At 49.1% G+C, this 15,539-nt stretch overlaps 1 protein-coding gene across 1 annotated transcript; it reads right to left on the bottom strand.

Annotated features, from left to right (window-relative positions):
* Positions 1–671: 671 nt before the first annotated feature.
* Positions 672–14,215, bottom strand: LOC116955137 (neuronal pentraxin-2-like). The gene is made up of 4 exons (XM_032976149.2): positions 14,167–14,215; positions 9,396–9,616; positions 7,038–7,217; positions 672–896 (listed from the first exon to the last, which is right to left on the bottom strand). Exons 1-4 carry the CDS (start codon positions 14,213–14,215, stop codon positions 672–674), a joined length of 675 nt encoding a protein of 224 aa, XP_032832040.2.
* Positions 14,216–15,539: the final 1,324 nt, after the last annotated feature.

The following is a 15,539-nucleotide window of genomic DNA, read 5'->3' as shown; positions in this document are numbered from 1 at the left end:
GTGTGTGTATGGTGTGTATGTATGTGTGTATGTATGTGTGTATGTGTATGGTGTGTATGTGTATGGTGTGTGTATATGTGTGTACGTATGTATGTAGTATGTGTATGGTGTGTATGTGTATGTAGTGTGTGTATGTATGTATGTGTGTATGTGTGTATGTATGTGTGTATGTATGTGTGTATGTAGTGTGTGTATGGTGTGTATGTAGTGTGTGTATGTAGTGTGTGTGTATGTATTTTGTGTAATGTATGTGTCTATGTAGTGTGTATATGGTGTGTATGGTGTGTGTGTATGGTGTGTGTATATGTGTGTGTATGTAGGTATGTAGTATGTGTATGGTGTGTATGTGTATGTAGTGTGTGTATGTATGTGTGTATGTAGTGTGTGTATGGTGTGTATGTAGTGTGTGTATGTAGTGTGTGTATGGTGTGTATGTAGTTTGTGTATGTAGTGTGTGTGTGTCTGTATGTAGTGTGTGTATGTACGTGTGTATGTGTATGGTGTATATATGTGTGTGTGTATGTAGTGTGTGTATGTATGTGTGTATGTAGTGTGTGTATGATGTGTATGTAGTGTGTGTATGTAGTGTATGTATGTGTGTATGATGTGTGTATATATGTGTGTGTTGTTGTATTTCAGACATCCCGTCTTGTCGAGGGCACGGGGCTTCCTCACTGCTCGAGGGGGCACGGGGGCCCCTCCCGCAGGATCCCGCGGCCCCCCCTGACCTCGAGACCCCTGCGGCTCCAGGCGAGCACCCGGGCGGGAGTGTCTGCGGGCACGCAGAAGGCGAGCGACGACACCGCCTGGGGCGGCAGCGCCACGGCCCACACGCCCAGCTGGGTCAGCTCCCCCACGAACGCCTGCGTGGCGTCAAAGTGGCCCCCCAACACGTCCTGGTGAGACAGGGGGGGGGGGCACAGAGGAGGATGAAGGGTGAGAGACGGCCTCCAAGTGCACCTAGCCTGGCACAAGCACTGGTGGTTTCTATCTGCGTGTGCAGATAGTATCTCTATGCATCTCCGTGTGTCTCTATGTATCTCCGTGTGTCTCTATGTAGCTCTGTTAATCTCTATGTGTCTCTATGTATCTCTGTTAATCTCTATGTATCTCCATGTGTGTCTATCTCTGTTAATCTCTATGTGTCTCTATGTATCTATGTTAATCTCTATGCATCTCCATGTGTCTCTATGTATCTATGTTAATCTCTATGCATCTCCATGTGTCTCTATGTATCTCTGTTAATCTCTATGCATCTCCTCGTGTCTCTATGTATCTCTGTTAATCTCTATGCATCTCCATGTGTCTCTATGTATCTCTGTTAATCTCTATGCATCTCCATGTGTCTCTATGTATCTCTGTTAATCTCTATACATCTCCATGTGTCTCTATGTATCTCTGTTAAACCCTTATGCATCTCCGTGTGTCTCTGTGTATCTCTGTTAATCTCTATGCATCTCCGTGTGTCTCTATGTATCTCTGTTAATCTCTATGCATCTCCATGTGTCTCTATGTATCTATGTTTATCTCTATGCATCTCCATGTGTCTTTACGTATCTCTGTTAATCTCTATGCATCTCCTTGTGTCTCTATGTATCTCTGTTAATCTCTATGCATCTCCATGTGTCTCTATGTATCTATGTTTATCTCTATGCATCTCCATGTGTCTTTACGTATCTCTGTTAATCTCTATGCATCTCCTTGTGTCTATATGTATCTCTGTTAATCTCTATGCATTTCCATGTGTCTCTATGTATCTCTGTTAATCTCTATGCATTTCCATGTGTCTCTATGTATCTCTGTTAATCTCTATGCATCTCCATGTGTCTCTATGTATTTCTGTTAATCTCTATGCATATCCATGTGTCTCTATGTATCTCTGTTAATCTCTATGTATCTCTGTTAATCTCTATGCATCTCCATGTGTCTCTATGTATCTCTGTTAATCTCTATGCTTCTCCGTGTGTCTCTATGTATCTCTGTTAATCTCTATGCATCTCCATGTGTCTCTATGTATCTGTTGAGGTGCATAAGGCGACTCGGGAGGCAGATCTTCAGTAAAGGCTCACGCCGTAACTATTCGAGGAATTCGAACTCTTCCCAAGGGTTAAGGCTTCTATGCTCGGCCCTTCACCCGGACCCACACTCTGTCTGCTCTGTAGCTCGGCGCGCATCTCAATGCTTGTATCGCTATGGATGTCTTTGTGTCTATGTACTTTATGTCTATGTATGTCTGTGCAAGTCTGTGTGGCCAGAGATCACAAATCGCACTTTAATGCCATCAAAAAAGTAACTCGCAGCTCCGCACCGATTGCCATCGTTATGGGAAAGAACAGTGAATCCAATCTCCGACCCCCCAGGAACAGGTTTGTAGATCTTCTGAGCATTTCTGTGAGGTCCTGGGGGATGACCCTGCTGAGGCTGCGGTGCCTCAAATATTGGAAGAAGAAGTCACCCCCTGTGAGTGGCTGGTTGAGGTGCCATCTGTTGAAGAAGAACTGAAAGCCATCCAGAGTCTGAGACCAGGAAAGGCACCGGGCAGAGATGATCTCCTAAGCGAAATGCTGAGGGAGGGTGGCGTTTGTGCACAGACTGCCCTATATGACATCATAACAGTCTGGACCACTGGACGGGATCCGCAGGATTGGAAGGATGCCCTGGTGGTCCCCCTCTTTAAGAAGGGGGACCGCACAGACTGTAACAACTACAGGGGCATCTCACTCAGTGTGCCGGGAAAGGTCCTGGCAAGGATTATTCAACATCGCCTTGGCAGGCACGCTGAGGAGAGGCTTGCGGACCCCCAATGCGGTTTCAGGAAAGGGCGGTCCTGCACAGATGCTATATTTTCTGTCCATCTGCTATAGCAGGGGTGTAGAGAATTCCAACAGGACCTACATCTCTGCTTTATTGACCTGGTCAAGGCCTATGATACCATCAGTAGACCTGGGCTCTGGGTTGTTCTTCGTGCTTTTGGAGTCCCTGACTCTCTGCTCACGATCATTAAGGACCTTCATGATGGTGAGCAGGCCTGGGTAAAACTACGTGGCCAGGAGTCGAAGCCATTCCCTGTACACCTGGGGGTGCAACAGCATGTACTCTGGCTCCCACATTATTTAACATCTATTTTGACCACGTAGTTTGTGAAGCCTTCGGTTGCTGTACCGGAGGAATTTCCATCTGGTACAGATACAATGGGAGGCTGATCGATGCCCGGGTGTGGTCAAGCGATGGCTTCCTATTGCTCAAACACGTTATGTATGCCGATAAGCTGGTAATTGCTGCTCACTCAGAGGAGGAGTTGGAGATGCTGCTGCTGAACCTGGAGTGTGCCACTAAGAGATGGGGCCTTACCATCAGCCCCACCAAAACTAAGCACCTGCCTGGGTATTTCGTACCATCGGACACTCCACCCCCACAACTTCCAATTGGTGATGGGGCAGTTGTGGAGAGAGTGGAGAGTTTCCCATACCTCGGCAGTGTGCTTATGACCGGCTCCAGTTTAACAGCAGAGGTCTCACTCCGAATCAGTCGAGCGGCAATATCTTTTCATCGGTTGCGTAACGCTGTGTGGAAGCTACCTGGTCTGTCGCTCCGCACTAAGCTTCAGGTTTTCTCGGCCACGGCCATTCCGTCCCTTCTTTACGCTTGCGAAACGTGGACCCCCGTAATGGAACATCTCCGCTGGTTAGAAACATTTAGGCTGGCCTGCCTATGATCCATCCTGGGTTTAACCGGGCTGGATTGTGTGAGGAGCTCACAAATCCTTGAAAGATCTGGGCAAGGTTCCATCGGTGAGCTCCTCCGGCAGGCAAGGCTGCGTTGGCTGGTTCATGTAGCCCACATGCCCAGCCACCGCATGCCTAAACAGCTTATGCTCGATCTGGATTTAAAGCTTTCGTGACTGCAGGAATTCATATTCTTTGGGTCTTTCGGTAAAGTGACGTAGATAGGTTCAAAGAAAATTAAAAAAACTACGATGTTTCGATCGCAACACAAGCGTTCGTCATCAGGAAACTGTTCATAAAGGTTTAAATTGGGCGTAGCCAAAGTGTCAGCAGTATGGGCGGGGCAGCTAATGTTAATGTGATGGTCCACCACGGTGCTCGTGATGGACCACCACGGCGCTCGTGATGGTCCACCACGGTGCTCGTGGTGGTCCACCACGGTGCTCGTGGTGGTCCACCATGGTGCACGTGATGGTCCACCACGGTGCTCGTGGTGGTCCACCACGGTGCTCGTGATGGTCCACCACGGCGCTCGTGATGGTCCACCACGGTGCTCGTGATGGTCCACCACGGTGCACGTGATGGTCCACCACGGTGCTCGTGGTGGTCCACCACGGTGCTCGTGATGGTCCACCACGGTGCTCGTGATGGTCCACCACGGTGCTCGTGATGGTCCACCACGGTGCACGTGATGGTCCACCACGGTGCACGTGATGGTCCACCACGGTGCTCGTGGTGGTCCACCACGGTGCTCGTGATGGTCCACCACGGTGCTCGTGATGGTCCACCACGGTGCACGTGATGGTCCACCACGGTGCTCGTGGTGGTCCACCACGGTGCTCGTGATGGTCCACCACGGTGCTCGTGATGGTCCACCACGGTGCTCGTGATGGTCCACCACGGTGCTCGTGATGGTCCACCACGGTGCACGTGATGGTCCACCACGGTGCACGTGATGGTCCACCACGGTGCTCGTGGTGGTCCACCACGGTGCTCGTGATGGTCCACCACGGTGCTCGTGATGGTCCACCACGGTGCACGTGATGGTCCACCACGGTGCTCGTGGTGGTCCACCACGGTGCTCGTGATGGTCCACCACGGTGCTCGTGATGGTCCACCATGCTGCTCGTGGTGGTCCACCATTGTGCTCGTGATGGTCCACCACGGTGCACGTGATGGTCCACCACGGTGCTCGTGGTGGTCCACCATTGTGCTCGTGATGGTCCACCACGGTGCGCGTGATGGTCCATCATGCTGCTCGTGGTGGTCCACCATTGTGCTCGTGATGGTCCACCACGGTGCTCGTGGTGGTCCATCACGGTGCTCGTGATGGTCCACCACGGCGCTCGTGATGGTCCACCACGGTGCTTGTGGTGGTCCACCACGGTGCTCGTGATGGTCCACCACGGTGCTCGTGATGGTCCACCACGGTGCACGTGATGGTCCACCACGGTGCTTGTGATGGTCCACCACGGTGCTCGTGGTGGTCCACCACGGTGCTCGTGATGGTCCACCACGGTGCGTGTGATGGTCCATCATGCTGCTCGTGGTGGTCCACCATTGTGCTCGTGATGGTCCACCACGGTGCTCGTGATGGTCCACCACGGCGCTCGTGGTGGTCCACCACGGCGCTCGTGATGGTCCACCACGGTGCACGTGATGGTCCACCACCGTGCTCGTGATGGTCCACCACGGTGCTCGTGGTAGTCTACCATTGTGCTCATGATGGTCCACCACGGTGCTCGTGATGGTCCACCATGGTGCACGTGATGGTCCACCACGGCGCTCGTGATGGGTTTCCACCAATTGGAGGGTTGTCAGGTAAAAATTAACATGTTAATGTGAGAGATTAGCATGTTAATGTGAGAGGTTAGCGTGTTAATGTGATAGATTAGCGTGTTAATGTGAGATATTAGTGTGTTAATGTGAGAGATTTGCATGTTAATGTGATAGATTATCATGTTAGTGTGAGAGATTAACGTGTTAATGTGAGAGATCAGCATGTTAATGCGAGAGATTAGCATGTTAATGTGAACGATTAGCGTGTTAATGTGAGAGATTAGCGTGTTAATGTGATAGATTAACATGTTAATGTGAGAGATTAGCGTGTTCATGTGAGAGATTAGCGTGTTAATGTGAGAGATTAGCATGTTAATGTGATAGATTAGCGTGTTAATGTGAGAGATTAGCGTGTTAATGTGGGAGATTAGCATGTTAATGTTATTATCATGTTAATGTGAGAGATTAGCGTGTTAATGTGAGAGATCAGCATGTTAATGCGAGAGATTAGCATGTTAATGTGAAAGATTAGCATGTTAATGTGAGAGATTAGCATGTTAATGTGGGAGATTGGCATGTTAATGTGAGAGATTAGCGTGTTAATGTGAGAGATTAGCGTGTTAATGTGAGAGATTAGCGTGTTAATGTGAGAGATTAGCATGTTAATGTGAGAGATTAGCGTGTTAATGTGAGAGATTAGCGTGTTAATGTGAGATTAGCATGTTAATGTGAGAGATTAGCGTGTTAATGTGAGAGATGAGCGTGTTACTGTGAGAGATTAGCATGTTAATGTGGAAGATTAACATGTTAATGTGAGAGATTAACATGTTAATGTGAGAGATTAGCGTGTTAATGTGAGAGATTAGCGTGTTAATGTGATAGATTAGCATGTTAATGTGGGAGATTGGCGTGTTAATGTGGGAGATTGGCATGTTCATGTGAGAGATTAGCGTGTTGATGTGAGAAATTTAACCTGTTGATGTAAAATCGGAGAGCCGAAAATAACAACTAACATCGGAAGGTGGTAGGATGGGAACATCACAGCCAGTTATGACCTAAACTGGTTGATGACGTCCTACCAATGATTGCTAAGTTTCTACCCATCTTCTCCGTTGAAATTGTGTCCGTACATATGGATGGCCTCATCAACGAATCTTTGTTGATAGCCAGTGGGCTTGCAGAGAAATCCATTTCGTGTGAGCCCACCGCATTAAAACAATGATCAGCCACGGCCGAGGCATCGGTCCTACCGTGTTTCAGATCTACCTTCGTAGGTGCTCCTCGCTAACAGAACTGCCCCAACAGTTCATCAAGGCTGTACCGGGGGGGGGGGGGGGTGGGGGGTGCGGGATCTTTCTCTCTTTGCGTCTCCAGCAAACGCCGCTGAGGAAGACAAAGGCGGCCGGGCGTGGCGCTGGCCCACCCCACCCCACCCGCCACGTGCGCCACGGTGCACACCCTTCAAGGGCGCCGCTTGCCCCCGGCGGCCCGCCGAGGCTACGCAGGGGGCCGTTGCCTCGGCGCGTCTCCCACCTGCTCCTGGCCGAGCACGATGACCCCGCCGCCCGTGAGGGGTCTCCAGGGCGCGAGGCCGTCCCCGCTGCCCGTGCGGACCCCGTCGAGGAAGCTGCTCCACGCCCCGTCGCGGGCGCTCCACGTCACGCACACATGGTGCCAGGTGAGGCGGGGCACTCTCAAGGGGAGCAGCATCACCTGGAGGGACGCACAAATGCGTAGCGATGCCTAGCTATGCATAGAGGTACACAGATACGCATAGAGGTACACAGAGATACATAGAGGTACACAGAGATACATGGAGATACATAGCTATGCATAGAGGTACACAGAGATGCATAGAGGTACACAGAGATACATACAGGTACACAGAGATACACAGAGATACACAGAGATACATACAGGTACACAGAGATACATAGAGATGCACAGAGATGCATAGAGGTACACAGAGATACATAGAGGTACACAGAGATACATAGAGGTACACAGAGATACATGGAGATACATAGCTATGCATAGAGGTACACGGAGATACATGGAGGTGCACGGAGATACATAGAGGTATACAGAGATATATAGAGGTACACAGAGATACACAGAGATACGTAGCTATGCATAGAGGTACACAGAGATGCATAGAGATGCACAGAGATACATAGAGGTACACAGAGATACATAGAGGTACACAGAGATACATGGAGATACATAGCTATGCATAGAGGTACACAGAGATGCATAGAGGTACACAGAGATACATACAGGTACACAGAGATACACAGAGATACACAGAGATACATACAGGTACACAGAGATACATAGAGATGCACAGAGATGCATAGAGGTACACAGAGATACATAGAGGTACACAGAGATACATAGAGGTACACAGAGATACATGGAGATACATAGCTATGCATAGAGGTACACAGAGATACACAGAGATACACAGAGATACATACAGGTACACAGAGATACATAGAGATGCACAGAGATGCATAGAGGTACACAGAGATACATCGAGGTACACAGAGATACATAGAGGTACACAGAGATACATGGAGATACATAGCTATGCATAGAGGTACACAGAGATACACAGAGATACACAGAGATACATACAGGTACACAGAGATACATAGAGATGCACAGAGATGCATGGAGGTACACAGAGATACACAGAGATACATGGAGGTACACAGAGATACATAGAGGTACACAGAGATACATGGAGGTACACAGAGATGCATAGAGATACACAGAGAAACATCGAGATATATAGAGATACATAGAGATACATAGAGACACATGGAGGTACACAGAGATACACAGAGATACATGGAGGTACACAGAGATACATAGAGGTACACAGAGATACATCGAGATACATAGAGATACACAGAAATACATAGAGACACATGGAGATGCATAGAGATTAACAGAGATACATAGAGACACATGTAGATGCATAGAGATTAACAGAGATACATAGAGACACATGGAGATGCATAGAGATTAACAGAGATACATAGAGACACATGGATATGCATAGAGATTAACAGAGATACATAGAGACACATGGAGATGCATAGAGATTAACAGAGATACATAGAGACACACGGAGATGCAAAGAGATTAAGAGATACATAGAGACACATGGAGATACACAGAGATTAACAGAGATACATAGAGACACATGGAGATGCATAGAGATTAACAGAGATACATAGAGACACATGAAGATACATAGAGATTAACAGAGATACATAGAGACACATGGAGATACATAGAGATTAACAGAGATACATAGAGACACATGGAGATGCATAGAGATTAAGAGATACATAGAGACACATGGAGATGCATAGAGATACATAGAGACACATGGAGATGCATAGAGATTAACAGAGATACATAGAGACACATGAAGATACACAGAGATTAACAGAGATACATAGAGACACATGGAGATACATAGAGATTAACAGAGATACATAGAGACACATGGAGATGCATAGAGATTAAGAGATACATAGAGACACATGGAGATGCATAGAGATACATAGAGACACATGGAGATGCATAGAGATTAACAGAGATACATAGAGACACATGGAGATGCATAGAGATAAATAGAGATACACACAGATAAATGACTCTATGATGATGTTGATGACGATGATTACGATGATGCTGACGATGATTACGACGATGATGACTTGATGACGATGATGCTGACGATAATAATGACTTGATGATGATGACTTGATGACGATGATGACGACGATGATGATGACGATGATGGTGACGATGATTACGACGATGACGATGATGCTGCCGATGATAATTACGACGATGATGACGATGCCCCCCCACCTTGTCGTTGACCACCACCTCCACGCCGTCGCCGCCCGCCTCCATCAGGGTGAGCTCGTTGGGCTGCCCGGTCACGGCGTACGAGAGGATCGTTCCCAGGCCGAGGCCAGTCCGTCTGAGCCACGTGCACAGCGTGAATGCGTGCAGCTCGGGCAGCGTGGAGCGCACGCGCGCGTACATGTAGTTGGTGCGGGCGCTGAACACGAGACGTACCGAGTCGCCTGGGGTACACACACACACACGTGTACACACACACACGTGTACACACATACACGTGTACACACACACGTGTACACACATACACGTGTACACACATTCACACACGTGTACACACATACACGTGTGCACATACACACACGTGTACACACATACACGTGTACACACACACGTGTACACATATACACACATGTGTACACACATACATGTGTACACATACACGTGTACACACACACGTGTACACACATACACGTGTACACACACGTGTACACACATACACGTGTACACACACACGTGTACACACATACACACACATGTACACACATACACGTGTACACACAGGTGTACACACATACACGCACGTGTACACACACATACACACACGTGTACACACACGTGTACACATACACACACGTGTACACACACACGTGTACACACGCGCGCACGTGTACACACATACACGTGTACACACATACACGTGTACACACATACACGTGTACACACATACACACACGTGTACACACATACACGTGTACACACACACACGCACGTCTACACACATACACACACGTGTACACACATACACGTGTACACAAACGTGTACACACACACACGTGTACACACACACACGTGTACACACATACACGTGTACACACATACACGCACGTGTACACACACATACACACACGTGTACACACACACGTGTACACACACGTGTACACATACAAAGACAAAAATCTTTGTCTTTGTACACATACACACACGTGTACACATACACACGTGTACACACATACACACGTGTACACACATACACACGTGTACACACACACACACGTGTACACACACACGTGTGCACACATACACACGTGTACATACACACACGTGTACACACACGTGTACACACACACGTGTACACACATGCACACGTGTACACGCATACACACGTGTACACACATACACACGTGTATACACACGTGTACACACACACACGTGTACACACACACACGTGTACACACACACACACACGTGTACACACATACACGTGTACACACATACACGCACGTGTACACACGCATACACACACGTGTACACACACACGTGTACACACACGTGTACACATACAAAGACAAAAATCTTTGTCTTTGTACACATACACACACGTGTACACATACACACGTGTACACACATACACACGTGTACACACATACACACGTGTACACACACACACGTGTACACACACGTGTGCACACATACACACGTGTACATACACACACTTGTACACACACGTGTACACACACACGTGTACACACACGCACACGTGTACACGCATACACACGTGTACACACATACACACGTGTATACACACGTGTACACACACACACGTGTACACACACGTATACATACACACGTGTACACACACGTGTACACACACACGTGTACACGTATACACACCTGTACACGTACACGTGTACATATATACACGTGTACAGGCACACGTGTACATATATACACGTGTACACACACGTGTACACATATACACAACTGTACACACATATACACACCTGTACACACACACATGTACATATACACGTGTACACACACACGTGTACACATATACACACCTGTACACACACGTGTACACATATACACACCTGTACACACACGTGTACACACACACGTGTACACACATACACACGTGTACACATACGTATACACACGTACAGACGTGTACACACACGTGTACACACACGTGTACCCACACACGTGTACACATATAAACACGTGTACACATATACATACCTGTACACACACACACGTGTACACATATACACACGTGTACACGTGCAGTACACACACACACGTGTACACATATACACACGTGTACACGTGCAGTACACACACACGTGTACACATATACACACGTGTACACGTGCAGTACACACACACAAGTGTACACACACACGTGTACACACACACACGTGTGTGTACACATATACACACACCTGTACACGTACACGTATACATATATACACGTATACAGGCACACGTGTACATATATACACACGTGTACACGTGCAGTACACATATACACACGTGTACACACACACGTGTACACACACACACGTGTACACACACACGTGTACACACATACACACGTGTACACACATACACACGTGTACACACACACGTGTACACACACACACGTGTACACACATACACACGTGTACACACACACGTGTACACACACACACCTGTACACACACACACGTGTACACACACACGTGTACACACACACGTGCACACACATACACACGTGTACACACACACGTGTACACATATACACACCTGTACACACACACCTGTACACACACACAACAACAACAACAACCGCCATTCGCCACTAAGTGGCGGTGAGGTCACGACGACGCTTGTGCCAGGCTATGTGCACCCTGAGGCCACGTGAAGTGTCGAACGCCCGCTGGCAGGAGGTCACGGGGCAGACTCAGGTGCCACGGGTCGACTGACTGAGATGACTGGCTGATGCACCACCTGTGCCCCCTACTGTGCCAACCTGCTGTGCTTTAGCCACCCGGCGCTCCGCTCGTTGTTCTGAGCGTCGCTCCTCCGCCCTCCGTTGTTGTTGGAGGGCGACTGCCTCCAACTGCCCAGTAGCATCCTTCACGAGCCTCCTCCACAGAGGCCGATCTTGACACCGCTGTTACCAGTCATCGGCAAGTCCACTCAGCTCCACGTCCTCCTGTACCACATCACTCCATCTCTTCTCTAGCCCGTGCCGCGCCCGCTTGCGGGCTACTTGACCCAGCCATCGCAGCCTTGCCTGCCGGAGGAGCTCACCGATGGGACCCTGCCCAGATCTTTCAAGGATTTGTGAGCTCCTCACACAATCCAGTCTGGTTAAACCCAGGATGGATCGTAGGCAGGCCAGCCTAAATGTTTCTAACCGGCGAAGATGTTCCATTAGGGGGGTCCACGTTTCGCAAGCGTAGAGAAGGGAGGGAATGACCGTGGGCGAGAAGACCTGAAGCTTAGTGCGGAGCGACAGACCAGGTAGCTTCCACACAGCTTTACGCAACCGATGAAAAGATATTGCCGCTCGACTGATTCGGAGTGAGACCTCTGCTGTTAAACTGGAGCCGGTCATAAGCACACTGCCCAAGTATGGGAAACTCTCCACTCTCTCCACAACTGCCCCATCACCGATTGGGCGTTGTGGGGGTGGAGTGTCCGATGGTACAAAATACCCAGGCAGGTGCTTAGTTTTGGTGGGGCTGATGGTAAGGCCCCACCTCTTAGTGGCACGCTCCAGTCTCAGCAGCAGCGTCTCCAACTCCTCCTCTGACTGAGCAGCTATTACCAAATCATCAGCATACATAACGTGGTTGAGCAATAGGGAGCCATCGCTTGACCGCACCCGGGCATCGATGAGCCTCCCATTATATCTGTACCATATGGAGATTCCCCCGGTACAGCTATTGAAGGCTTCACGAACTACGTGGTAAAAATAGATGTTAAATAATGTGGGAGCCAGAGGACATCCCTGTCGCACCCCAAGGTGTACAGGGAATGGCTCTGACTCCCGGCCACGTAGTTTTATCCGGGCCCGCTCACCATCATGAAGGTCCTTAATGATCGTGAGCAGAGGGTCAGGTACTCCAAAAGCACGAAGAACGACCCAGAGCCCAGGCCTACTGATGGTATCATAGGCCTTGACCAGGTCAATAAAGCAGAGATGTAGGTCTTGTTGGAATTCCCTACACCTCTGCTGTAGCAGACGGACAGAAAATATGGCATCTGTGCAGGACCGCCCTTTCCTGAAACCGCATTGGGGCTCCGCAAGCCTCTCCTCAGCGTGCCTGGTAAGGCGATGCTGAATAATCCTTGCCAGGACCTTTCCCGGCACACTGAGGAGTGAGATGCCCTTGTAGTTGTTACAGTCTGTGCGGTCCCCCCTCTTAAAAAGGGGGACCACCAGGGCATCCTTCCAATCCTGCGGAACCCGTCCAGTGGTCCAGACAACACACACACACACGTGTACACACACACACACGTGTACACACATACACACGTGTACACACACGTGTACACACATACACACGTGTACACACACGTGTACACACATACACACGTGTACACACACGTGTACACACATACACACGTGTACGCACACACACGTGTACACACATACACACGTGTACGCACACACATGTGTACACACATACACACGTGTACACACACACACACGTGTACACACACACACGTGTACACACACGTGTACACACACACGTGTACACACATACACACGTGTACACACACGTGTACACATATACACACGTGTACACACACACACGTGTACACACACACACGTGTACACACACACACGTGTAAACACATACACACGTGTACACACACGTGTACACGCACATGCTCGTACTGTCTATCGTGTGAAGCAACATCTGTTGTACTGTACTTCGCTGCTCCCTCGTCTGCGGCCACCCGCGATGACCAGAGTGGTGAAGTATGGTCAATAACTCACACGAGCTGGCCCGCATCCAGTCGTGGATTGACAATAAGGGCTGGGACATGTCTATTACACGCGTGTGCGTGTGTGTGGTGTAGCGGTCCCGGGTCTCCCCTAGGTCGACTCAGCCTCAAATGAGTACCTGGTGTAGCGGTGCGGTGTGTAGCGAACATCGCTAGCACTGGGGAGACAAAGGCGGCCGGGCGAGGTGCTGGCCACCCACCCCCTCGTGTGCCACAGTGCCGGCCTTCATAGGTGCTGCTACTCGCTAACAGCACTTGCCCCAACAGTCTGTTAAGGCTACACGGGGGATCTTTGTGTGTGTGTAGTTGCGATTTTTGCGGCAGATATTATTTTAACCCTAATAAGCAATATTTCACTTTTAAAAAAATGTAACATTTGTCCATTATGCATGAGTGTTCTCATGATTAAAACATATGGCTTTCAGATGTTATTTACACTTCCGTGCCATTAATATTTGAGCTGCACGCGTCTGACGCCCGTGCAATATTGAATGACGTCCTCTATTTAACCATGCCCATGTCTTTTCTAGATTTAAAGCTTTCGTGACTGCTAGGATCCATACTCTTTGGTTCTATAGAACCAAAGAGTATGGATAGAACCAAAGAGTATGGATCCTAGCAGTCACGATCCTAGCAGTCACAGGATCCATACTCTTTGGTTCTATAGAACCAAAGAGTATGGATCCTAGCAGTCCCGAAAGCTTTAAATCTAGAATTGATAACCTCTATGGGGAGGGCTTTCACCTATCTGTTAGAGCTTTTAACAGACAACGGGACAAGAAGTCGCAACTCATCGAGATGCTAACCTTCCTCAAAAGATGCCGCAGCTTAAAGGTCGTGATCTGAGCGTGGCTTCTCCCACTCCAGCGCTGTCCTCCAGACAGTCTCGTCCCTTCACCTGATGAAGGCCGCTTGTGTTGTGGCCGAAACGTCGTGATTTTTTGTTAATTTTTTTGTTATTTTATTTTCACCTACGTGACTTTACCCAATAGAACCAAAGAGTATGCCCATGTCTCTTTACGCGTGTGTGTGTGTGGTTGTGTACGGTGGGGAGTGGTGGTGCAGCGGTTAGCGCTACGCTGCGGTGCTAAGCCGGCGACCCCGAGTTCGATTCCCCGCTCACGGTCACCAACGCCGGTGACGACTATCTGAACCGGGTCCTGGGCCTCCCCCTAGGTCGACTCGGCCTCAAATGAGCACCTGGTGCGGTGTGTAGTAAAACATCGCCGCTGGGGGGGGGGGGGGAGACAAAGGCGGCCGGGCGTGGTTGCTGGCCACCCACACCCCGCCTCGTGGTGCCACGGTGCCGGCCTTCGTAGGCGCTCGCTAACAGCACTTGCCCCTGCAGCCTGTTACAGGCTACAC

Source organism: Petromyzon marinus, chromosome 58, assembly GCF_048934315.1.
Source record: "Petromyzon marinus isolate PM22_M1 ecotype Great Lakes invasive population chromosome 58, UKy_Petmar_22M1.pri1.0, whole genome shotgun sequence".
NCBI classification, from domain to species: domain Eukaryota; kingdom Metazoa; phylum Chordata; class Hyperoartia; order Petromyzontiformes; family Petromyzontidae; genus Petromyzon; species Petromyzon marinus.
The sequence above is the reverse complement of the archived record's forward strand: the minus strand, read 5'-3'. Positions and strand labels throughout refer to the sequence as shown.

Excerpts from the sequence above, each read along its gene's own strand:
- LOC116955137 (XM_032976149.2), bottom strand. The coding sequence starts at position 14,215 with ATGTCCCAGCCCTTATTGTCAATCCACGACTGGATGCGGGCCAGCTCG. Across the intron at positions 7,218-9,395 it reads AGGTGGTGGTCAACGACAAG|GTGATGCTGCTCCCCTTGAG; the intron begins GTGGGGGGGCAT and ends GCGTCCCTCCAG. Across the intron at positions 897-7,037 it reads TCGTGCTCGGCCAGGAGCAG|GACGTGTTGGGGGGCCACTT; the intron begins GTGGGAGACGCG and ends CTGTCTCACCAG.